Source organism: Neoarius graeffei, chromosome 5 (assembly GCF_027579695.1).
Source record: "Neoarius graeffei isolate fNeoGra1 chromosome 5, fNeoGra1.pri, whole genome shotgun sequence".
NCBI lineage: Eukaryota > Metazoa > Chordata > Actinopteri > Siluriformes > Ariidae > Neoarius > Neoarius graeffei.
In genome coordinates this window covers 56,696,825-56,723,433 of record NC_083573.1, presented here as the reverse complement: position 1 = coordinate 56,723,433, position 26,609 = coordinate 56,696,825, and the positions used below count along the sequence as shown (strand labels likewise).

The 26,609-nt window shown below is 40.0% G+C and overlaps 1 protein-coding gene across 2 annotated transcripts; it reads left to right on the top strand.

Moving 5' to 3' along the window:
• The first annotated feature begins 902 nt into the window (after nt 1–902).
• On the top strand, nt 903–26,116 carry LOC132886908 (metalloreductase STEAP2-like). Of its 2 annotated transcripts, none has more exons than XM_060922123.1 (5): nt 903–989; nt 4,868–5,405; nt 11,948–12,475; nt 17,814–17,978; nt 21,526–26,116. In XM_060922123.1, exons 2-5 carry the CDS (start codon nt 4,908–4,910, stop codon nt 21,808–21,810), a joined length of 1,476 nt encoding a protein of 491 aa, XP_060778106.1. In that variant the 5' UTR covers nt 903–989; nt 4,868–4,907; the 3' UTR covers nt 21,811–26,116. The 2 variants fall into 2 exon arrangements, with proteins under 2 accessions (XP_060778106.1, XP_060778105.1); XM_060922122.1 differs by lacking the exon at nt 903–989 and adding an exon at nt 2,238–2,434.
• Nucleotides 26,117–26,609: the final 493 nt, after the last annotated feature.

Sequence of the window (26,609 nt, the reverse complement as noted above, 5' to 3'; positions counted from 1 at the left end):
AGTTAACCTAACCTGCATGTCTTTGGACTGTGGGGGAAACCGGAGCACCCGGAGGAAACCCACGCGGACACGGAGAGAACATGCAAACTCCACACAGAAAGGCCTTCGCCGGCCGCTGGGCTCGAGCCCAGAACCTTTTGGCTGTGGGGCAACAGTGCTAACCACTACACCACTGTGCCACCCTAGATGAAAATCTAATTAAAATATTTTATTTAAAGTGTTTTGAGATTCTGACAAGTGCATTATTATTATTATTAGTAGTAGTGGTGGTGTAGTGGTTAGCACTGTCGCCTCACAGCAAGAAGGTCTGGGTTCGAGCCCCGTGGCCGGCAAGGACCTTTCTGTGTGGAGTTTGCATGTTCTCCCCGTGTCCGCGTGGGTTTCCTCCGGGTGCTCCGGTTTCCCCCACAGTCCAAAGACATGCAGGTTAGGTTAACTGGTGGCTCTAAATTGACCGTAGGTGTGAATGTGAGTGTGAATGGTTGTCTGTGTCTATGTGTCAGCCCTGTGATGACCTGGCGACTTGTCCAGGGTGTACCCCGCCTTTCGCCCGTAGTCAGCTGGGATAGGCTCCAGCTTGCCTGCGACCCTGTAGAACAGGATGAAGCGGCTACAGATAATGGATGGATATTAGTAGTAGTAGGTTTTTTTAATTTATGTTATTTATTTTTTAATAAACAGCAAAGTAATACAATGAAAACACACGAGACAGTACCGGGGGGGTCAAAACAGACAGAAATACATTTGGAAAGAAATATGTTAAAGAGCACACATCAATCCAAGCAGCAGGAGTAGTTAGTTGTCAGTTGGTTACGTAGTCGCCGTGGCCTGGTATCTGATTGGTGGAGATCTGCCTGCTGAGGCGCCAGACCGTGGCCAATCAGTGCACAGAGGGCGGGGCGAGCGGCGACAGTGAAGACATTCCTTGTGTTGCAGTGAAGGAGGCTCCATGAGGCATCGCGGTACCGCCACTGTTTCCTCAGCTCAAGGTTAGCCGGTATAGTGTTGTCTTGATAAAGCCTAAAACTGTGGTCGTACTGTGTTAAATAAATCAGCGTTTTCAGTTCGTGCTGCGTGACACTGGCAGGTCACTGTGGCTGTAGCCCTACAGTCAGATTAGCACCGACCGCCTGGAGTTCCATCCGAACCCCAGAGTCACTCAGCCTTCATCTGCGGTTTATAAAGGAGCACTCAGCCAGCAGCATGTGGGTTACCGCCGCTTAGAACGGAACGATAAGCGAAATAATGTTGATGAGAACATGGAGACCTGTGAGAAGCTGTTAGAGCTCATCACAGTGCTGTAACACAGAACCCGGTCCGGACGGAACAGTACTGTCACGTATTTTAATCTGGTGTCACGTATTTTTTCTTTTATTTTTTTCGCGGTCCGGTTTCCATCGAATCCTGCGCTCTGATTGGCTGGCGAGCGGGTCTGTATCCTACGGTACGGACCTCTGGCGACTCGCTCGTTCACAACAACAAACAACATAGTAGTATTTTTTGTCAACATTTATTTTTTTAATAAGATTTATTTATAAGATTATCAAAAATCTGATAAATTTTTGCCAGCATTTCTCAGGAGAATAGCATTAATTTTACAGCATGGATAGCGATAACGACAGTGTTCACAGCGGAAGCGAGTTTTACTGCCCTGAGGAAGAAGAAATAAAAGAAAACATTTCAGGAGAAAGATAAAACCTCTAATTTGCTCACGCCGAGCAACAACATGGCTGAATCCTGAATGAGCCCTATTTGTATAAATAGGGCACTACATAGGCGGCAAAATGTAGTTTTTTTTTTTTTTCCTGCCATGGAAGTGCACTTGTATACTGAGGAGGAAGCAATTTGCATTACAGCCGTGAATGAGGATTCAAAATGGCGGCTCGGCTCGGTTTCCCCATTCGGGCGCTCTCCTTTTCTGTTAGAATTTGGTAAAGAAAAAAATAAATATATTATTTCCCAGCTTAAAGTGCCATTCCACCATTGGATGTATTCTTTAGCATAAAATACAATATATTTTGACAACATATATAAATGGTATCACTAGATAGAGAAATCTTTTAGCTTCAAAATGATATATCAAACATAATTTTTTGACAACGACAAGTATATTAATTTTGCAACCAAAGTCACCTACCCTTTTAATTTCCGCGCGTGATGTCATCGGCAGGTTCCCCTTCTTGTGTACCACGGCGGATAGAACGCGATAAAAATAATACCAATAAATCTAGCTAATACCAATAAATCTAGCTAACTGAAAGATTAACTCAATTTTTCGCAATTTTTTTGGCCCCCATATACGAGGAGAAATGACTCTCTCACTTTGGGGGTTTCCTGGTCACCGACACGTGGTACACAAGAAGGGACACGTGGTACACAAGAAGGGGAACCTGCCGATGACGTCATGTTTCACTACCGCGCGGAAATTAAAAGGGTAGGTGACTTTGGTCGCAAAATTAATATACTTGTCGTTGTCAAAAAATTATATTTGATATATCGTTTTGAAGCTAAAAGATTTCTCTGTCTAGTCATGTTGTCATAAAATGTATTGTATTTTATGCCAAAGAATACATCCAGTGGTGGAATGGCACTTTAAGGTCGGTCCGTATGGTGAAATACCGTGACCTCGGCCCTGAATACTGACCCAGAGGGCCTCGCTCAGTACTTTCAAGACCTCGGTCACGGTATTTCACCATACGGACCGACCTTAAGCTGGGAAATAACATATATATATTTGCCTTCCGGGTTTTTATCTGCTGTTCCGCCCCATGTAGAACAGGTGTTCTGTCCTGCAATACCATTTTTGTGACATTTATTTACGGAATGTATAATCTTACCTTTTTGTTCCAGTTTCACAGAGACGTCAGTCACATTCACCATTTTATTAATCAGTATTTACACTAGTCATCCGGCCTTATAGAAGAGCCTGTCCCGTCATACGGTAAATAAAGTTAGAAGAAAAACAAAATGTATTGTTTAGTAGTTTTATTGTCAAAACATATAACAACTATTTATTCATCTATTTTACAATTTATTATCTCTACCTTTTTCATTTCTTCAGCTGATATTGTATACATTTCTCGTTCTTATCTTTTCTGATCTGTGCTTCTGTTTTATGATCCACGTTTTCACAATCAGTGTGAAACCACATTTTACACTCATTGCACATGAAATACAAATCTGAATCTTTTGGTAACTTACAACTACAGTAAAGCCTTTCTACATGAATAGTTCAATATCGTATCAGTTTTCTCAATGATTTTACATGGGAACATGGTAAAGAGTTTGTTTTGCATACAAGTATGTAAGTGCTCTTTCATGACCCTAACATCATATTCGACAGTACATGAGCCAATGCCATGTAAAATACCAACACAGTTTGCTATAGCAAATCATCATCTTCTTTTGGCTGCTCCTGATTAGGGGTCGCCACATCGGATCTTTTGTCCTCATTGCTCCCTGTCTTCCGCATCCTTCTCTACCACACCTGCACCTTTCATGTCCTCTCTCACCACATCCATGTATCTCCTCTTTGGCCTTCCTCGTTTTCGTGTGCCTGGCAGCTCCATCCTCAACATTCTTCTTCTTTTGGCTGCTCCTGATTAGGGGTCACCATATCGGATCTTTTGTCCTCATTGCTCCCTGTCTTCCGCATCCTTCTCTACCACACCTGCCACTTCCATGTCCTCTCTCAACACATCCATGTATCTCCTCTTTGGCCTTCCTCGTTTTCGTGTGCCTGGCGGCTCCATCCTCAACATTCTCCTTCCCACATGCTCTGCATCTCTTCTCAGGATGTGCCCGTACCATCTCAGTCTCATCTCTCTTAGCTTAATTCCCAAGCTCTCCACATGTGCCGTCCCTCTGATGTGCTTGTTCCTTATCCTGTCCAACCTTGTCACTCCCATCGCAAATCCTCAACTCTGCCACCTCCAACTTTGCCTCCTGTCTCTTTGTTATGGGTACTGTCTCCCATCCATACATCACAGCTGGCCTCACAGGAATTAGTATCAGGTTGGGATTGAACAGCTACAGATTTCAAAACTAGTGACATTGATGACACTGGTCTTGCAAACCCAGCCACACTTCTTAAACATGTTAACCTGAGATAGTTGCCTCCTCCACTGTCTAACACAACATCTCCATCATGACAGTTAAAAGTGGAGACAACTATCCAGTGAGAACCCATCCCAACAGGATGGCACTCGTTCTGCCACACGGGATTTCTTTGTGACGTCATGCTGAGGTATATTCCGTAATTGGAGTTCCAGGCTTTTAGATCAATTTCGATCAAAAAATCATGAATATAATGTTAATACAACGTGACGGGATATAATAATACTGAATAATCAAAGAATACATGGCAGTGATGTGTGAGTCCAAGATGTTAAGTATGAAATCCCTGAGTATTTAGAAAACATAACGTTATTGTAATGTACCGTCCCGTTCCGGTTCATACTTTCCGTACTGGGTTATGGGAGACACCCTGTAACACACCTGTATTTTTATTAGTCTTAAACATGCTGTCTGTAAAAGCTCACATTTCTGACACATTTCACATGCTTTTTAGACTAATATTGAAAATTATGTATTGAGGCAAATTCTAGCACCTAATCTTGTTCTACATCAGGCCTACTAAGACTATAATTATCATGTTTAGTATGATATCAGTTAAATGATATTGTCTTGACTCTCTTAGTGAACACTTTTCTAATGAAATAAATCATCAGTGTAAAAAACAAACAACAATTACATTACAATTAATATACCGTATTTATATTATAAGCAAAGTGTATCTGGTTAAATTAATTAAACTTTAAAGAATAGTTTGACATTTCTGTACAATTTGATTTATTGTCCTACTTAGAAACGTGGCTTTATCAGCATCGAGAGCTCCACGTCTGAAAATGGACTCCATCTCATTGATGGGCAGCAGTCCTGCCAGCAAGGCCTCCTTCCTTCCTAATGGAGTGAAGAACGGGCCCAGAGAAGGCTCCAGCAAACCCTTGGTGGCCATCATCGGCTCTGGGGATTTCTCCAAGTGCTTGGCCATCCGTCTGCTGCGTAGTGGCTTCCAGGTGGTGGTGGGCAGTCGACAGCCCAAGCGGGCAGCTGAGTTTTTTCCTCATGTGGTAGACGTGACCCATCACGAGGATGCAGTGGGCAAAGCCTCCATTATTTTCCTGGCTATCCGCAGAGAGCACTACTCTTCTCTCTGGGACATCAAGCACCTGTTAACTGGCAAAATCTTGGTGGACGTCAGCAACAACAGGAGGTCGAACCAGTATCCAGAATCCAATGCAGAGTACCTCGCTTCCCTTTTCCCAGAGTCCAACGTAGTGAAAGGGTTTAATGTCATTTCGGCATGGGCTATGCAGTCAGGCCCTAAAGATGCTAGTCGACAGGTAGGACATGCAGTCAGTCCAATAAAGTCAGCATTTATGACAAGGAATAAAACACGATGGGGCCTGCTGTTGTAGGAAAATAATCAACACCACGGTGGTGTGATGTGTACCACCCTAGAGTCAATTATTTTCCAATGACCGGATTTCTCATCATGTTTTATTCCACTTTTATACCAAAGAAATGTGCCAGATATTAGTCTTTTATACCTTTAAATCATTTATAGTTATATTTAATGTTGTGGAATGTCCGTGAGACAAATCAGTTCCTGTTATAACTAATGTTATAGCAGCTGTAATCAGTCATTCCATCATCCGCCTCCTTTTATCCCCATTGAAAATAACAAGACAAAAAAAGCAGCTTATCATGTTACTGAGAAATCAGAAAGTGCTTAGTCCTTTGTCTTCTGGACTCTCCTGTATCAGAAAACTGACTGAATATTATAAGGTTTATATACTATAATGCTTATATATTTTATAACACATTTTTAACTTGTTTATTATTATGTCAAATTATGTGCAGCATCCACCTTTCACACCCCTGTGAATGAGTTGTTACTATAGAAGCCATAAAAGGAAAACATTAATATTAACCTGTAGTTTGACTGATTTCATAAGCATATTTGACTGGTCACTTGAATTTAACGGATTTAATCCAGATCTGTAATCTCTTCTCCTAAAATAATTCATATATACTAGAGGACGACAGTATAGCAGCAATAAAAAAGGCTTATGATGCCAATATAATGCAGTATATACAAAGTGTACACATTTTAAAACTGTGCCTAATATTTGAATAGTATAATTATAGCCGGCGAGGGCCTTTCTGTGTGGAGTTTGCATGTTCTCCCCGTGTCTGCGTGGGTTTCCTCCGGGTGCTCCAGTTTCCCCCACAGTCCAAAGACATGCAGGTTAGGTTAACTGGTGACTCTAAATTGAGCGTAGGTGTGAATGTGAGTGTGAATGGTTGTCTGTGTCTATGTGTCAGCCCTGTGATGACCTGGCGACTTGTCCAGGGTGTACCCCGCCTTTCGCCCGTAGTCAGCTGGGATAGGCTCCAGCTTGCCTGCGACCCTGTAGGACAGGATAAAGCGGCTACAGATGATATGAGTATAATTATGTTTGTATAATTAATGAGTACAGATCAGTGAAATTGTTTGAGAGTTAAAAGACGCAGAATGTTTGAGATCCCCTGCTCCAAAGTAATTGGCAGTAAACTAATAAGGATTAATGATGGTTGATTTTATTTGCTTGTGCCATTCTGCTCGAATTGATGTTTCACATGAGAACATCATGGCAGGATCAGTAGGAGGTATATAGCCAGCACCAACCATTCTGATTGCACGTTTCGGTGTGGGTCTCAATATTGCATTACATATTATGTTTTAATGTACTCTCTTTTTTTTATTACAGACCTAAATTAATCCACTGACTCCGTTCCTGTTGCTCAAACCCATACTGAAAATCATGAAACAAATTCAAGTAGATATTTAGTTCAAAGCAGGTCCTCTCGCAACATGATTGCATCAGGGATGGGGTCAGGAAGTTCTGGGAATAACGTTGTTTCCCAGAATACTGCAGATCGCAGGGTGCCACATTAAAGGGTTTATTCTGGGCCTGCTTCTGAGCTAATCATTTTCATAGAGAGCGCTTTGAAGACAGTACGAAAAGGGTTAGCAAAGATGCTTAAATTTTGTAAAATGCTTGATATTAAAATATGTTTTTAAGGTTCTAGCAGGAGCTTTGTTTTGAATTTTAATGACTGAAAAATGTTCAGTCCATTATCAGTGCCAGACAAGTTCTCTCATACCCCTTTTCCACCAAATCAGGGCCCGTTTACACGAGGACGCTGTCAGGTAAAAACGACTAAATATTTTATCAGAAGTGCCTTTCGTTTACACGAGGACGGCGTTTCCGAGGCTGAAAAACGGATAAAATTGAAAACGCCTTCCAAAGTGGATAAGTTTAAAAACGGCCCCCGTTGCGTATCCGTCTAAACTACCCAATACGCGAAACTCCGCTCGGATCTGCTCACGTCGGGTACGCGTTTACGTCATACATGTGTCATATACTGCACATGCCAGCCCGGGAAGTAAGAAAGTAAGTAAAAAAGTAAGAGCATGTCTGATTACATCGATCCAACGGACATTCAAGCTGCTCTGTGTTTTAATGCAGTAGATGTGTTTTCCTGCTCACCCGCCCGGCTGGAGCTCCTCAGTTTGGTGTCGCCAAGTTACACGCACGCGCGCGCCGCCTATTCAAGCCGCTCGTGAAACCATAAACCCGAGACTGAAAACAAAACTAGCAGCCGAACGGGTTTATTTTGCTGAGATGGACACTGCCTTTTCTCTTCTTCACCGAAACAAGAGTGAGTGTTACTTAATAAAGGCAGATTGAAAGAGTTTCGGTTTGCTCCTGCTCCTCCCTCGAGCACTACAGTACCTCAGCCGGACCGGTGTTCTGTAAAGTTATCCTAGCAAGTTCTCATACAGACCGTTTTATTATTTAAAACAAGTCATTACAAATTATTTGACTCGGCCAAAGACTCGACCAATACGCACAAAACATAAAAATCGGCAAATGCGTGAAATTCTCACCGATTTTCTATCAGCCCAGCTGATCGGTGGGACAAAACTACTGTTGAATTTTCCTACCCTCCTGGATTTCGCGCATGCGTAGTAGGCTTGGTAGGATAACTTGACAGAACAGCGGCGCAGATGTGCAGATCAGACAAGACGGAAGATGTTGCGCATGCGTGCAGACATAGCGGAGACATTTATGCGTCACCATATAGATGCAGATTTCCTCCTTGAAAACGGTCGTGTAGACGCGGAAAAAAGTGAGAACGAAAACGGACTTTTTCGTTTTTGTTTTATACCGTCCCCGTGTAAAGTGGGCCTCAGTTCCAGGGCTGGTTCGGGGCTGGTGCTGGTTCACAACTCGCTCAACTTGCAAGCCAGCTAAGAACCAGCTTGCTTTTCCATCGCTCGCGGTGCTAAGAGAAGACACGTCAGTTACGTCGCTGTTTACATCAGTTACGTCGCTGTATACGTCATTACGTCGCTGTATACGTCAGTTACGTCGCTATATTTGCATAAACCTTGGCGCGAATATCGAAGCAAAAACAACGTGGAAGAAGCAGCAGCAGCAACAACAATAATAATAATGGATGACTTCGTTTGTACGGCTGCTGCTTCTCGTCGCTTAAAAATGGCGATCTTTCGCGGTCTTGTTATTGTTGTTGGTCTTAACAACTCCGCCCCCCCCGCTGATGTAAGCGGTTCTTTCCTCTGGCCCAGCAGAGAGTTGGTGCTAGCCTGGAACCGGTTTTTCTGGCCCCAGAGCCAGTTCTTTGTCAGTGGAAACAGAAAACCCGGTTCCAAACTAAGCACTGGCCCCGAACCAGCCCTGGAACTGCTTTGGTGGAAAAGGGGCATCAGTGGAGTGAGATGCTAAAACATCACTAGGCATGAAGCAGATTGGAAGGTAACAGATGCTTTCTAGACGTATTAGATGATTACCTGCTGACAGATATTATACTGTTATGTCTAGTTGTCAGTCCAACATTAATAGAAATAGATCTGAACTTTAATACATAATAGATTCATGCCCAACAGCTTATAGAGTGATCGTAACACTTTTGGGTGTTGGAGTGAAATGATGGAAATTCTAAACTGACCTAGATGGCGAGTGTTGGCTCATTAACTAGCACAGTTTCAAAGATTTCAGAACGAGAAGCTGACATTATTCATCTCCTTCCATTTAGAAATTTAGCGACTTCCTTTTGTTCAGTCTTTGTTTGTCAAAGTCATGAGATACATGTTGATATTTTAATCCGAGTTACGGTATAACTTGGATATCATAAAGGCTATATCTGGATAATTATGCAAAGCATGAATAACAGTTCATTCTTGCCAAGAATAACCAAGAAGAATAAATGTTTGGAACTACATTGGAGGTACAATATACTTTTGATATAATATAATGTTGTACAAAAAATAGAGGATATTATATGGCTATTTCCCAGTAAAACACTCGTTTCCATATTATAATATATTACATGGACATGAGGGTTTTACTGGGAAACACACCACTTGTATTTTTCATACAAGCTACGTCTGGGACATAGAGAACCAAAACCACAATATAAATCTCTATGTCACTTGTGAGAAAATCAATGAATTGTTTTAATAAATTTGGGTATTTTTTGTTTGAGTGTGTCTAGAAAATAAAAATAAAATCGTACGTTGTCTTGAAGATGCAAAGTTTATCTTCTCGTGTTGAAAAACTCACATTTTTCATATGAAATGCATCACAGGTCTGAGTCACATTTTTAAATAATATTGGCTGGCTGTGAGTGGTCTATCAGATGTATTCCATTCAGCAATCATGATATTCGACAAGTCAAAGACGAGTAGCTGAATGGAATACATCTGATATACCATGAAAAAAATAGGTATTCTTCTGATTATTAATAATAATAGTAATAATAATAATCTCATCTGTAGCCACTTTATCCTGTTCTACAGGGTCGCAGGCAAGCTGGAGCCTATCCCAGCTGACTACGGGTGAAAGGTGGGGTACACCCTGGACAAGTCACTAGGTCATCACAGGGCTGACACATAGACACAGACAACCATTCACACTCACATTCACACCTACGGTCAATTTAGAGTCACCAGTTAACCTAACCTGCATGTCTTTGGACTGTGGGGGAAACCGGAGCACCCGGAGGAAACCCACGCGGACACGGGGAGAACATGCAAACTCCACACAGAAAGGCCCTCGCCGGCCACGGGGCTCGAACCCAGGACCTTCTTGCTGTGAGACGACAGTGCTAACCACTACACCACCGTGCCGCCCTATTATTATTATTATTATTATTATTATTATTCATACACATTCAATGGAATGATTATAGATTTTACAAAAAGTTAAGAACGGGGGTAACTTACCAATATTGAATGCTGATGCTCATCAAATGTAATCTGTCAATCCAATGTACATTTACAAAGTCAAAGTTCTAACAATAAAAATGGTCCAAATCCAAAAAGCCTGAGCAACCCAACTTATGTACAAGCTATATCCAGGTAGACAGTTCAAGTTTAAAGTTACTTTTGCTCATAGTTAATTGTTACATTGCAGTTGTTCAAAACAAAAGGGCTTTGCTGAGTGAAGTCCTCTTGTAAAAGTCTCCGTCACTTTTCCTCATCTCCAAGTAAAACTTTGACAATATTTCTGCTGTTGCTCTTTTCCAGTTTTTTTATGTCCTTTGGTATGTTTTTCTCTTGTAAAGACGCGTGAAGAATATCCAGTGAAGTTTTGTAGCCTTTCGGGTGTTCAGCGCATCTTTCTCTTTAAATCTTCCGCATTTAATGAAGCAAACCTCGCTGCCATGTTTGTGTACAAAGGGTCACAGTCACTCACTAACACGGAAGTTTTACATCTCCGATGTGTCTCTTTTCCAGTTTTTTTGATATCCGTTGGTATGTTTTTCTCTTGTAAATATGCGTGAAGAATATATAATGAAGTTTTGGTAGCCTTTCAGGTGTTCAGCGCATCTTCAGTTTCGGTTTTCAGTTTGTTTATTTATTTATTTATTGCTTAATCCGAGCACTGAATTAGCCCCTTCTTTTCTCTCTTTCCCGGCCAACAAAGAAATGATTGTGCGCATGCGCAGCAGAAAAGTTTTGTCATTGGATCTTCGCATGAGCTCCGAAGTGTGATGTCGTGTTGTCTTGACAATGTGCGATTATTATAACAATATTGCACGCTCATTCTCCATTGACGAGAGTGGCGTAATACATGGAGGATAAGCGATATGATGATAATATTGCATGCCATTAGTAAACCTACTAGAAGGGAATAGAATACCGTACATATTTTTATTCCATGGAAAAAGTGTCCCATATGTATAATAATTCCCGATATTTCACTCGGATGACGTCACTCCCAAAGTTTTTCCGCCGACTAGACGCATGTTGTCAAAATGGTGAACCGGTTCAAAATGTAAATTCTTTTGATTCACTTACAGATTTTTTTAGTGGATATGTCTATATAATGTAAAGAACATGACATGGTGGTGCGAAGATATGAAATTTATCTTCTCGGGTTAAATATTTTCACCAATGAATATGTTTACCACTCAAAGATAAACTTCATATCTTTATGCAACTGTGTAATATCCTCTATGTACAATATAATATAAAATAAAATACTTTGCATATTGTATAATTTCCATTGTATACTACAGTAGAACACCACTATACTTTTCCCGGCTATTTTGGAACTACAATATCACCACGACTGTGGTTTTATCATCGTTCAGCACCCAAATGAAAACCTACCAATTCTCCGTAAACCCATCGTCCATCTTCTTTCTCAGTGCCTCCTTTTTCAATGTGAGAGAGATGTAAAATCAATCATTTTATTTAAAATTATTCTTCATAATTTCAGAATCCAGTGAAAGACAATTTCTTTATACTTGATGAGGAAATGAAAGGAATCCACATCTGATCATTTGTTTGTTATATTTCACACTGCAGGTGTATATCTGCAGTAACTCAGTGGAAGCGAGGCAGCAGGTCATCGAGTTGGCCCGGCAGCTCAGTTTCATTCCTGTGGACATGGGCATGCTCTCCTTGGCAAAGGAAATAGAGAACATGCCGTTACGGCTGTTTTCAGACTGGAAAGGTCCCGTTCTGACCGCTGTTGCCCTTTCCATCTTCTTCTTTGCCTACTCTTTCATTCGGGACATCATTCATCCGTATGTGAAGAATAGGCAAAGCTTTTTCTTTAAGATCCCACTGGAAATGGTGAACAGGACACTGCCGGTGGTGGCCATAACCCTGCTGGCACTGGTGTATTTAGTGGGTCAGCTCGCTGCTGCGCACCAGCTCTTCTATGGAACCAAGTTCAGGCGCTTTCCCTGCTGGCTGCAGGGATGGTTACAGAGTCGCAAGCAGCTGGGCCTGCTCAGCTTTTTCTTCGCCTGCATCCATGTCCTCTACAGCCTCTGCCTGCCCATGAGGAGGTCTGAGAGATATCTGTTGCTCAATATGGCCTACCAGCAGGTTTGTTTAGTTTTCATTAGGATCTATTTGAAAAGTGCAAGTTCATGTTCACCAAGTTTACTTTCCAGCTGCAACATGACACGCTAAAATATCAATGCTATAAAAATTAAAGTTTTAAAGTCGACACATATGATGTTTGCGCCTTAAAGTGCATATCACGGGTAAATTCAGGAGCAAGATCAATGTAATTCTCCCATTTTATATTAAACTTTGGTCAAATATCTGTAACATTCTGCATTCTCTGCAATTTTTTTTTACCTTGCGCAATACCAGAAAAATTCAGTTGAAATCAAGCCATTTGAGGCGAATTGGTCCGCCTCTGAAAAAACTTGCCATTTGGATTTCCCGGCAAACATTGATTTTCGTGACGTCATCTGCGGGACGCCTCCCTCTGAATCCTACGTCAGCGCTGGTTTGTTTATGAGAAAACGACCTGGTGGTTTTCTGCAAATTTCTTCAACGTTATCACGTAATTATTAAAATGGTTAACAGATGTATTGTAGGAGGGTGTAGCAACACCAATCATGATGGGATTAGTGCTCATCGTTTCCCAAAAGACCAGACAATGAGAGAGAAATGGGAGCGCTTGGTCTACACAGGCTGTGCACTGAAACCGTGCAAAGCTCACGCAGCCTGCTGGCGCTTCCGCAGGTGACGTCACGAATCTGGCTCCAGACTCCCTTGGGAATTTTTCCAGACGCGTTTTGGTATTTTATTTTTTTCTGCTATAGACAGATGGCCTTGTGCAAAATTACCCTTCTGGATGAGTGTGTAAAGCGACATACTTTTATATAAAAAAAACCCCACAAAATTGGTCCAGAATATGCACTTTAAGATATCTTCCTCTATATTTTTACTTTTTTTTTCTGTAAATGACCTACTTAGTAATAGCAGCTATTAATTAAGTAATTAAGTTAATTGAACCAAATTCATGATGTAACTACACACTTGTATCTAAAGCCTCACTCTCAACCTGCCGTATGTGCTACTACGGGTGGTCTACGGTAAAAAATTTGGCAAAACTGTGCTTGAGACTTGAGCGACACTTGCATGTGTTCAGTGCTGTAGAAGGTCACAGACTGGCTGTGGAGACTTTCGGTCCTGCACAGGCAAATTCTATGGGTCTTACAACAAATCAAGAACGCATGCACTATATACGGGACCCGTACTCCTTTTGTACACCTGAACCAAGTCAGCAGCACGGCTAGTAGGGGCTTTTTGCGATGATGGTAAGACTCATGAGTGATGCACGGTCATTGTATGAGTGACATGCCTCAGAAGTACTACACAAGTATTCCACACTTGCTATTTGTGCGGCACGCAAGACAGAAGTACATCTCGCTTTCTACCCCTATGTGTGGTGTGCACGCAGCGCACGCGACCTGCACGCAGCGCACACGATACGAGGGGCAAGACTCTGGAGATAGATACAGTGGGGCACCTATGATGAAAATTACAGGCCTCTCTCATCTTTTTAAGTGGGAGAACTTGCACAATTGGTGACTGACTAAATACTTTTTTGCCCCACTGTATATATATTGGAGAGGAACCGATCATGTAGCATGTAGCATTGTAGAAAGGAAGAAGACCACCTCATTTGCTGTTTTTATTTAAGTATATGCTAATTTACCATGCAAACGTCAAATAATAAAACATGACTATAAGGGAATAATGCATTTTATTACACTGTAAAAAATCCCAACTAAATAATCCAATGGTTTGAGCACTGAAACACACTTTGACTCCGAGCTGCTGTCCTGCTCCTGCTGAGTGGTGGGATGGGGTGTCGGGATGTCCTCGTCCTCATCACTGAGCATGGCACAATGGCCTGACAGCGATGACGGGATTGCAATGTCCTCACTTCTGGGCATCGTTAGCTGAAACATACATGAAAATCAGGATTCATGTAAATATATTAATTACATAAGCATATAGATACTGCAATGAATGTTTAAAGCATGTGTAGTGAAAATCCCTCTAGCGGAGTGCTGTGCCTTCTGCCGGCTTGAAGGCATACTTCTCCCTGTCCTTGCAGGGCTCACCAGTGCTGCTACCATCATCATCAAACTCTTCCTCTTCCTGTGCTGTTTCAGGCTGGGTTACTTCACTTTTTTGCTTGCTTCTTCTTGGGTCCCATTTTCTAAACTTTAAACTGAAAAATTTTTAATTTTTCCCACAAAATATCCATCGTTCTTCAGCCGAAAGACAGATGCAGAATGCTGCAGACACGCTGGTTTTATACCCACTCCTGGCTTGCATCACACGCAAGTTATGAGTGATTGTAACATGCTAATCACATGCATTACACACGCTTCACAAGTGCGTCCCGAACTCATAGCGCAGGAAACTCGTAAAATGCAAGTCTCACACACTCCACACTTTCTGAACACGCACTGATCACATGCATCAGATATACACTTTCCACGGGCTAACAGCGCAGTTTTTCCCACGCCTCGAGGAAGTCAGATGTGCAACCTGTACTTTGCCCATACTCCTCCCCCAAACTTTCCCCCGGGTTCACCGCGACCCTGCGGCATGGCTGCAAGCTACCAAACCCTGCGACCCATGCGTGTCCAAAACACTTACAGAGGGTTATGAGTGAGGTTTAAGCTCTGTGATTTCTCCCTCATACATGTATATCAAATTTAAAATGTCTCCATGTTCTAATATATAGTGAAATGCAATATAGAGTAACCTTACTGCACAGAAATACAACCCCGATTCCAAAAAAGTTGGGACAAAGTACAAATTGTACATAAAAACGGAATGCAATAATTTACAAATCTCAAAAACTGATATTGTATTCACAATAGAACATAGACAACATATCAAATGTCGAAAGTGAGACATTTTGAAATTTCATGCCAAATATTGGCTCATTTGAAATTTCATGACAGCAACACATCTCAAAAAAGTTGGGACGGGGCAATAAGAGGCTGGAAAAGTTAAAGGTACAAAAAAGGAACAGCTGGAGGACCAAATTGCAACTCATTAGGTCAATTGGCAATAGGTCATTAACATGACTGGGTATAAAAAGAGCATCTTGGAGTGGCAGCGGCTCTCAGAAGTAAAGATGGGAAGAGGATCACCAATCCCCCTAATTCTGCACCGACAAATAGTGGAGCAATATCAGAAAGGAGTTCGACAGTGTAAAATTGCAAAGAGTTTGAACATATCATCTACAGTGCATAATATCATCAAAAGATTCAGAGAATCCGGAAGAATCTCTGTGCGTAAGGGTCAAGGCCGGAAAACCATACTGGGTGCCCGTGATCTTCGGGCCCTTAGACGGCACTGCATCACATACAGGCATGCTTCTGTATTGGAAATCACAAAATGGGCTCAGGGATATTTTCAGAGAACATTATCTGTGAACACAATTCACCGTGCCATCTGCCGTTGCCAGCTAAAACTCTATAGTTCAAAGAAGAAGCCATATCTAAACATGATCCAGAAGCACAGACGTCTTCTCTGGGCCAAGGCTCATTTAAAATGGACTGTGGCAAAGTGGAAAACTGTTCTGTGGTCAGATGAATCAAAATTTGAAGTTCTTTATGGAAATCAGGGACGCCGTGTCATTCGGACTAAAGAGGAGAAGGACGACCCAAGTTGTTATCAGCGCTCAGTTCAGAAGCCTGCATCTCTGATGGTATGGGGTTGCATTAGTGCGTGTGGCATGGGCAGCTTACACATCTGGAAAGACATCAATGCTGAAAGGTATATCCAGGTTCTAGAGCAACATATGCTCCCATCCAGATGACGTCTCTTTCAGGGAAGACCTTGCATTTTCCAACATGACAATGCCAAACCACATACTGCATCAATTACAGCATCATGGCTGTTTAGAAGAAGGGTCCGGGTACTGAACTGGCCAGCCTGCAGTCCAGATCTTTCACCCACAGAAAACATTTGACGCATCATAAAATGGAAGATACGACAAAAAAGACCTAAGACAGTTGAGCAACTAGAATCCTACATTAGACAAGAATGGGTTAACATTCCTATCCCTAAACTTGAGCAACTTGTCTCCTCAGTCCCCAGACGTTTACAGACTGTTGTAAAGAGAAAAGGGGATGTCTCACAGTGGTAAACATGGCCTTGTCCCAACTTTTTTGAGATGTGTTGTCATGAAATTTAAAATCACCTAATTTTTCTCTTTAAATGATACATTTTCTCAGTTTAAACATTTGATATGTCATCTATGTTCTATTCTGAATAAAATATGGAATTTTGAAACTTCCACATCATTGCATTCCGTTTTTATTTACAATTTGTACTTTGTCCCAACTTTTTTGGAATCAGGGTTGTAATAGACATGGTTGGAAATCTTATTATTTCTGCCTCTTTTTTTTTATCTTATTAGAATAAATGTAATTCTATCAAATTTAGTGTAACATTAAGCTTAAAGACAATTTCCATAACTTTTTTTTTTTTAAAGACTTTCGATTTCATAAAATTGGTGAAATTTAGTTCCCTCTGAAATTTGGTAATTGTGATGTATTTTTATTTCTGTAATATCTAAAAAAAAAAAAAACCTAGGCCATTCTGTGGCTGGGAATGTATTTAATTTTAAATGATTCCCGAGCAAATAATGTGCATGAAATCGCTTGCTTCACGCAGTCAAGTAGACAGAGGAAGTCCAGTGTGCACATGTGCAGGTTTACCTGCTTCTTATTATTATTATTTTGTTGGGTTTTATGGCAGCTGACATCCACAGTGCTGCATTACTGCCATCTACAGGTTTACCTTGACCGTGCACTGACCGTTCCATCATTCTGTCGCTAAACAAACAGCTGATCACACTGAGGTGCTCGCTGACCACCGATATTTATTAGTTTGGTCCTGCGTTTCCTTTCCTTCGCAACATAACATCTTTTTTTCTCGCTTTCCGTTACTGCAGTCGGTCTTTCACGTTTCATTTGCGCACTCACGTCCTCCATTTTTCTCTCCTCTTTCAAATTTGTATCCCACAATGCCTTGCGCAAACAGGGAAAGCCCGCCACGTGATGCATGACGTAGTATCTTGATTTGGGTCATGGCGAAGCAGGAAAAAATAGCGGAGAATTTAGGGCCAAGTGGCCCTAAATTCATTAACTGTTCTATTAAAAAATAATGATAAAATTGGAAGTCTGTGATTCGATTTCAGTAGCTTTTGGTCCACTAAACAAAAATAATTGGGTGTCAGGGAAAATTCTTTTTCTGACCTGCACTTTGAAAAATCTGAAAGTCAGTCTACCTTTAAGTAAGGGTGCTAATAATTCTGGAGCTGACTGTATGTTCCAATAGATTAGACAAAGTATGAGGGTATACTGGATTGTCTCTGTTTCATTCTTCCCAGGTCCATGCCAACATAGAAAACTCGTGGAATGAGGAGGAGGTGTGGAGAGTGGAGATTTATGTGTCTTTTGGTATTATGAGTCTGGGCCTTCTCTCCCTCTTGGCCGTCACATCCATTCCATCAGTAAACAGCACTCTCAACTGGCGAGAGTTCAGCTTTATCCAGGTTAGAGACACTGCACCATTACTGTGAGTGGAAACACATACTGGTAGGAATTTACCATTTATACGTGGGCCTGGTTATGCTGAACCCTTTTTTTTTTTTTTTGAGTATACTGTTAAGTTATTTTGACTCTTAAAAGTAACACACATTAAGTAACATGGCAGTTATCACAGTCTCAGTGCTATTATTTATTATTATTATTCTACCAGTCCCACACATTTTTGGCATCTATCAATGCAGTACACTAAAAATTAATATAGTATTTTATAACAGTTCTAATTAACAATTATTCGCTGAAGGTGAAGTGAATATCAGTGAATAATAACCGAGACGAAGTCGATGTTATTATTCACCGATATTCACGGAGCCTGAGGCAGATAATTGTTTTAGTATAAATACACAGGTGATTTATTTAAAAAAAATTTTTTTAATTATTTCAAACTTCAAAAGTGGCATGCATGCATATGTAATAAAGGCGCAGAGCAGGCTTATCTATGCCGAGTCACATAAAATACTTTGTTTTGAAATGGATAAAATAAATCACAATTCCACCTTACCTTTGAATAGTTTTAGACCAAACTTGGTAGCATATTTAGTGCTTTTAAGAACTGCATTTCCTTTTATAATTTGTCATTCTTCCTCACTGACAGTGACAAAGCGTTTAGCTGGCATTTTGCCCAGAAATAGTCCAAATTTCTCAACGAGTCAGCACATGTGATTTTCTATAATCACCTGTGTATTTATACTAAAAAAAAACGTATTCCCGTTCAGGCAATTGTTTTTGATGGTAGTCATTTTTATTAATTATGTCAAGGCATTTATGTAATGTAATGAGCCACATGTGATGCACTAAATGTAGTGCTTGAAAATGTACAGACTGACTTACAGTCTGAAAATATACAGACTTACATTCCTGACGCTCATAGCATCACTTTTCTGTTTCACTGTCGTTGCGGGACTCATGAAAGTTACTGAATATTATGCATTAAGCAGTATAACTGAATAGTAATCTGAGAGTTTAAAGTGCCATTCCACCATTGGATGTATTCTTTGGCATAAAATACAATATATTTTATGACAACATGACTAGACAGAGAAATCTTTTAGCTTCAAAATGATATATCAAACATAATTTTTTGACAACGACAAGTATATTAATTTTGCGACCAAAGTCACCTACCCTTTTAATTTCCGCGCGGTAGTGAAACGTGACGTCATCGGCAGGTTCCCCTTCTTGTGTACCACGTGTCGGTCTATTTTTAGACCAGGAAACCCCCAAAGTGAGAGAGTCATTTCTCCTCGTATATTGGGGGCCAAAAAAATTGTGAAAAATTGAGTTAATCTTTCAGTTAGCTAGATTTATTGGTATTATTTTTATCGCGTTCTATCCGCCATTGCTGATATATGCCACATCACACGTCACGTGGTACACAAGAAGGGGAACCTGCCGATGACATCACGCGCGGAAATTAAAAGGGTAGGTGACTTTGGTCGCAAAATTAATATACTTGTCGTTGTCAAAAAATTATGTTTGATATATCATTTTGAAGCTAAAAGATTTCTCTATCTAGTGATACCATTTATATATGTTGTCAGAATATATTGTATTTTATGCCAAAGAATACATCCAATGGTGGAATGGCACTTTAAGGGGTTAACGGATTCATTTTCCAGTCGCTTTTTTTTTTTAATGAGCCTGTACTTTCACCGATGCTTTATATTAAAACTACCCCTTATACAGTTGTGGTCAGAAGTTTACATACAGTGACATGAATGTCATGGCAATATTTGGGCTTTCAGTAATTTCTTTGAACTGTTCTTTTTCTGTGGCAGAATGTACAGCATACATCTTTAATGGGGAAAAAAACTAGAATTTGGTGCACAAGTTTTAATTTTCTTTGGGTTTTCTGCAATCAACACATGGTCAAAAATATACATACAGCACACCTAATATTTGGGTAAAATGTCTCTTTTGCAAGATTCACCTTGACCAAACATTTTTGTTTATCATGAACAAGCTTCTGCAGAATTCTGGTTGGATATTTCATAACTCTTCATGGTAGAATTGGTAGAGTTCAATTACTTTTTTTTTTCCTTGTCATGGACTCGACTTATAAGCACGGTCCAGATATCTTCAATAGGGTTGAAGTCAGGACTTTGTTTTAAGCTTAATATTAGCCTGCTTTATCCTCCATAACCAGCTCTGTTGCATGTTTGGGTTCATTGTCCTGCTGTAAGTCCCAAGTCGTGTTCAAGTTTCTGATGGTTTATGCTGAAGAATTCTGAGGTAGGCCTCCTTCTTCATTATTCCATCCACTTTGTACAATAAACCAGTTTCACTGGCAGCAAAACAGCCCCAGAGCATGATGATCCTACCACCACCAGTTGGTACAGTGTCCCTCTGTACATGGTGGTCATTGTGGCCAAACAATTCAATCTTTGTCTCATCTGACCATACAGCTATCCTCCAGAAGGCTTTTTTCTTTCTCCATGTGGTCAGTTTCAAACTTTAAGCTTGAAGGTGTCGATTTTGGAGCAGGGGGTTATTTCTTGTATAGCAGCCTCTTAGTCCATGGTGATCTGAACTGTAGACAGTGATCCATCAGCTTCCAGTTCATGGCAGGACTGTGCCATGGTGGTTCCCAGGTTGTTCCTGACCATCCAAACCAATTTCCTTTCAGCTGAGGGTGACAGTTTGGGTTTTCTTAAAGCAAAGTGGCTTGGCGAAGTAACTACATCTCACAATACAATTATTTTAACTGAGATCTTGGGATCTGCAGTTGTTTAGAAATGGCTCCAAGAGACATTCCAGAGTTGTGTACATCTGCGATCCTCTTTCTCAGATCTGCACTGAGCTCCTTGGACTTTCCCATTTTACTGTGTGTTGGTCAATCCAATGAGTGCTGTAAACAAACCCTTTTTATGAAGGCACAGAGAAGCTACCAGCTGTAGTCAATCATGATCACTAACAGGAAGTTAAGAGACCTCGGCCTTGGCAAGATAAGAGACGTTGGAAGTTTCAGCACCTCTGAATTAATAATCTAAGTGAGTTTATGTAAATTTTTGACCCAGTATGTATAATTTTGACCCTGTGTTGATTTCAGAAAACCCAAAGAAAATGAAAACTTGTGCACCAAATTCTAGTGTTTTTTTTTCCATTAGAGATGTATGCTGTATGATCATTCTGCCACAGAAAAAGAACAATTCAAAGAAATTACTGAAAGCCCAAATATTGCCATGACATTCATATCCAAGATGACATTCATGTCACTGTATGTAAACTTCTGACCACAATTTTATAATTTAATTTATTTAGCTTTTCCCATAGGAAGATCTATATATCTATCTATATATATATATATATATATGGCATGGGAAACCACAACAGCTTGCGCCAATTACAGTGGCCCCATTGTACCGAATCTTTATATATACTGTATATAATGTTGCTACATCATGCGTCACATCAAATATATCATTGTATCAATATATATTATTGTTAGCAGTGTTCACAAATAGAGACTGAATGCGTCTTGTTTTGCTGTTATAGTCCACGCTTGGCTATATTGCCCTGCTTATTGCCACATTCCACGCACTGTTGTTTGGCTGGAAGCGAGCTTTTGAAGAGGAGTCTTATCGTTTCTACATGCCGCCCACCTTCGTAGTAGCCGTGGCTCTGCCTGTCACAGTGATTGTGGGTAAAGCTGTGCTCATGATGCCTTGCATGGCCTGGAGGCTGAAGAGAATCCGCAGAGGCTGTGACAACAGTCAGCATCATGCTGATTGTGAGAGACCTGCAGCCCATGTTTCCCCAGAGAGAGTCACCATCATGTAGCTGTATATGTAATACTCTAATAACTCAGCAGTAGTTCAGCCTTGTTCCTACTGTACAGTGCCCACACATCTCATGTGTCCCAGCTATGACCAAAAGAAGGAACTGTTTGTAGAGACACAAAGAGAAAATGATCCTGATGTTACGTCGCAAAGTTTTGTTTTCCATGTTGCCCTCAAGTATTTGATGATCTGTCTTAAACTTTCCTGTGGACTTTTCAGTTCATATTGTGTTACTGGGAGTCACATGATTAGTGCATGAAGTGAATTTGGAGTCACAGTAGCTAGACTTGTGACGGGGCCTCTGACTCCATATAATTGAACCTATAGCCAAAATGGATGGCTCCGTTTAGGCCGTGTGCTTTGGCCATATGCTGTGGTATCATTCTGAACATTATGTAATAGGAAAATGATCAGTGATGGTCTCATACCATCCTCAAGTCTTTTATTCCTCATATAACACAGCAATTTGCCAAAGATTAATTTTTTTAATTTCTTTTAAATAAAGAATGGCACAGCACATTTGTATCCGTTTAACATCCACAAAGCAAGTAAGTTCCCATTATCACTTATATTTTAGCAGCTATAAACAGTTGTTCTATTACTTTCTCTTGAATACAACAAAAATGCAGCTTGTTACAAAGAAACCAGAAAAATAGGGATGATTTTCCGTTTCAGAAAATTGCCAATTCCATTTTGTGATTTTGCCAATTCCGCCCCCCTTTTCTGTAATAAGGGATAGGAAAAAGTTTCCATGTACCGATGATACAGTTTTGGAGTTCTGAAATCCATAAAAACAAAACTTGAGCAAGACATTTTTAATTCAATTTCTCCATAATTATAGACTTTCAGGTTCAAATTGGGAGAGTGAGAGAAGTTGAAGAAATGTATGGTATCACCTCCACTGAAAGACATCAAAATGAAATAAAAGACATCATGTCAGGGCTCGACATTTAACTTTTTAATCCACTTGTCCGGTCGGATAAGCAGCAAGATTTTTCACTTGTCCTGACCATAACCTTTTTATTACTATGTATTTACTAGTTCAGTGAAAAGAACGTGGATAACAAAGTTTATCAAAAAGCAGGTATATTTATGATAATCATTATGATTTAGTGATTTTATAATTTTTTAATAAAACTCAAACTTTAAGTGTAACAATAAACAAAAACTATCCAGTGCCCCATTGTGATGATCAATTACCTGATCTGCAGTTTTAAGAGTTAGACTCACCCAAATTCAAAGCTTCTGGAGGAAATAAAGTTAAATCTTGATTAATCCAGTAAAACATGAAGTATAAATGAATTTAATGAAATGAAACGAAAGAAAACAAGTTGGACATAAGGGTGACTGAATCATGTTGTGAATGAAAACAAACTGTGAGTTTGGCACTGTCGTAAAATCCCTGCAAAATATTTTACGACATTTGTGATCATGCAAAAGAAAAATACATTGAATGTCCAACTGATATGAAGATTCACAACAGATATTTATTTTATTGAGGTATTTGATTGCCATTTATCTGATTTTGATTAATTCAAAGTCTAATAATCTATAATTAGATATTAGTGTGGTTATTTTTACACATGCGCCTGCTGTACTCGGCTTCCCCGGAATTTTGTAAACAATAACACGGCCGGATCACTGAGGTGATTGAACTAGTTGGAACTTTGATGTAACTCTTGAATATTTACTATAAAAATTGTGATCTTCAACAAATATTCAACTTGTCCTGTCGGACAGGCAGATCCAGCTTTAACTTGTCCAGATGAAACATTTGGTTGTCCCGGACAGTCGGACTACTGTTAACGTTGGCCCTGCATGTGCACGATGAAAGGTCACCATAAATTCACAAAGTACTCAAGTCACAGAAATGGCAATGAACATGAACTAATGAAGAAACAGACGGGAGACCACTTGAGTACGATTCACCCAAACGGAGCCTCAATATAACCATTGTACATCAGCATTGTGAGCTGCTTTACATTTTCCGGGTTGAGGCGTTCCCACTTATAAACCTCAGATGTCTTTTTATTATTTTTTTTTTTAACCCAAATCAGCGTTCACACTGATCATAAGCCCTTGTGTCATTTACAACATGGCGGGACATTTGATAGTTTGTTGATAACCTGGTTTACACTGAGATTCAATTTCTTTTTGTTAAAAAAAAAAGTCCTTGCTGTATAGCTGCATGGATTGAATTTATTGGGTTTTGAAACGGGATACCGACAAAAACCCATTTTCCGTTTCAGATGAGTGATTCTGTGATTTCTGTGTTTTTTCTGTGATCGCTGAAAATTATCATCCCGACAGAAAACACCGACATTCTCTGTCCTTAGACTTTCCTGTGGTAGAACAGCCTTTCCTCTGACTGTTACAAAGCATTGAAAAAGGAGACTCCATATATTGTGTGTGTGTGTGTGTGTGTGTGTGTGTACACACACACACACCCATATCCTTACAGATAGCTTCAGCATATCAAAGATGGTACATTTTGCTTTTGTTAAATAACTACAAACTATGTATTATTCAACTTAAATAATATGGAGTACCTACCATACAAGTCCCTGTAAATTAGCCTTTACTATCGAAACAATAAAGCATTAGAACAAGTACAATAATATAAAACTGTTATATGCCTTACTGTGAAGCTGTTATAGAATTAATTATAATTACTCAACACTTTCTGACAAATCAGATTTGAGAATTTTACAGCATTGTAGTGTACAGTGTATTCACTGTTGTTTTTCACAATACCATCATGTGCTAGTCAGTTTCAAGTTTATACATGTTGTGGAGTTGCCGGGTGGGTAGATGGGTGTAATTGTCAGGTTCTCACAGTGAAGCTTTGCAACTGTAGTTACAAAACAATAGCAGCCAACAAGCAACATCAAACTGCAAAACAGATTTGTACAGTTTTATGTGATTAAAGGTACATGTGCTGCTGTTTGTGGAAATGTTTAAAAGGGTGAAATATCAATGTATAATGCTTTATTGTCTGCACATGTGATAAACAAGCAAAATCTTTACTGTCTCACTCCTTGTCACTAAATTTGTATTGATTGTTTTAGTAGCAGCTGAGTTTCACTTATAAACACATTTAAACAGGATTCATTTTATTTCATTTCAAGGATGTTACATGATAGCCCATGCTTCATAGTTCCAACGTAGGACACTACTGATGTCTGTTAATTGTATTTATCTAACAGCGCCAAATCACAGAAAAAGTAATAAATAATAAAAACTTGCATTTTTTTAGAAATGTACTTCAGTATGTTATGTGAATTCTTTTATAGTGAGCAATGATGAGGTTTGATGGTGTCACTGTGGTTATGTGGACAGTGTTGTTACTGAACATATGCAGCAGATGGTGCACTTGCTTCAAATTAAACATGACCACAAATTCTGATTTCACTTACTTATAAGAAACTGACCTGTGACATTCGGTTTATGAGTAGTTAATTAACCGTCATGTAGCAAATTTAACCCCTTCAGTGCCCTTGGATGAGTCACGTACGTCATGAAATCTTTTACCGCTGTGCCTTATGACGTACGCTATACGTCCTTTGATGTACCTTACATAGCACATTACTTTTACTTCACAGTGGCACATATGAATTACAGTCAATGACTAAAACATTCTTCCGTCATAAGGCATAGCGGTAAAAGATTTCATGACGTACGTGACTCGTCCAAGGCCATTAAAGGGGTTAAGACAGATTCATGTATTCAGTGATCTCAAATGAGCTTTTTCCAACTTTTGCCCCAACGTTGGAAGTACAGAATTGTCTAGAATGCCGTTATATCCTGTAACATTAAGCTTTCCCTTCACTGGAACTCAGGGGCCCAAATGTATTCCAGCATGACAATGCCCCTGTGCATAAAGCAAGGTTGAGGCATGGCTTGGCAAGTTTGGAGTGGATGAACTCGAATGGCTTGAACACCTTTGGGATGAACTGAAACACTGATTGCACCCCAGGCCTCTTGCTCTTATCGTTGAATGAGCAAATCCCCACAGCTACACTCCAGAATCTAGTGAAAATCCTTCCCAGAAGAGTGAAAGTTATTACAACTGACTAAATTTGGAAGTAGATGTTCAACAAGCACATATGGGAGTGATAGTGATGTGTCCACATACGTTTGGCCTCATTGTGAATAAATATATGTTATAAGTATTGTTAGTTACAATAATAGTTTTTTTTTCAAAAGTAAGATTGCTTTTAATAAATGCAGAACATTATTTTCTGTTATTTGCATAATATTTAAGATGTCTTCACATACAGTACATGAATTAAAAGTTTAATAATAAATAATAGGTTTAATAAAACATAGCATCTGTTGCACTGCTGATTTTTTTTTGTGTGTGTGTGTGTGATTTAAAAATGAAATATTTTAAAATGTTTGTGTGATACCAAATATATTAAATATTAGGGAACAACTTGGGGACAGAATTGGGATAAAGCACTGGGGAAAAACAAAACACTCAATTCACTGATTAAAGTCTTGGCATCTGGACATGGGCTAATTCTAATTGAAAATGCTTGATTGGCAGCCATCTGTCCAAGAATGTAACTCATGCAGAACTATGGGGAGGGGGGAAAAAAACCCAGCAGCATCACCATTTCAAATTCATCTCATCATCTGTAGCCGCTTTATCCTTTTCTACAGGGTCGCAGGCAAGCTGGAGCCTATCCCAGCTGACTACGGGCGAAAGGCGGGGTACACCCTGGACAAGTCGCCAGGTCATCACAGGGCTGACACATAGACACAGACAACCATTCACACTCACATTCACACCTATGG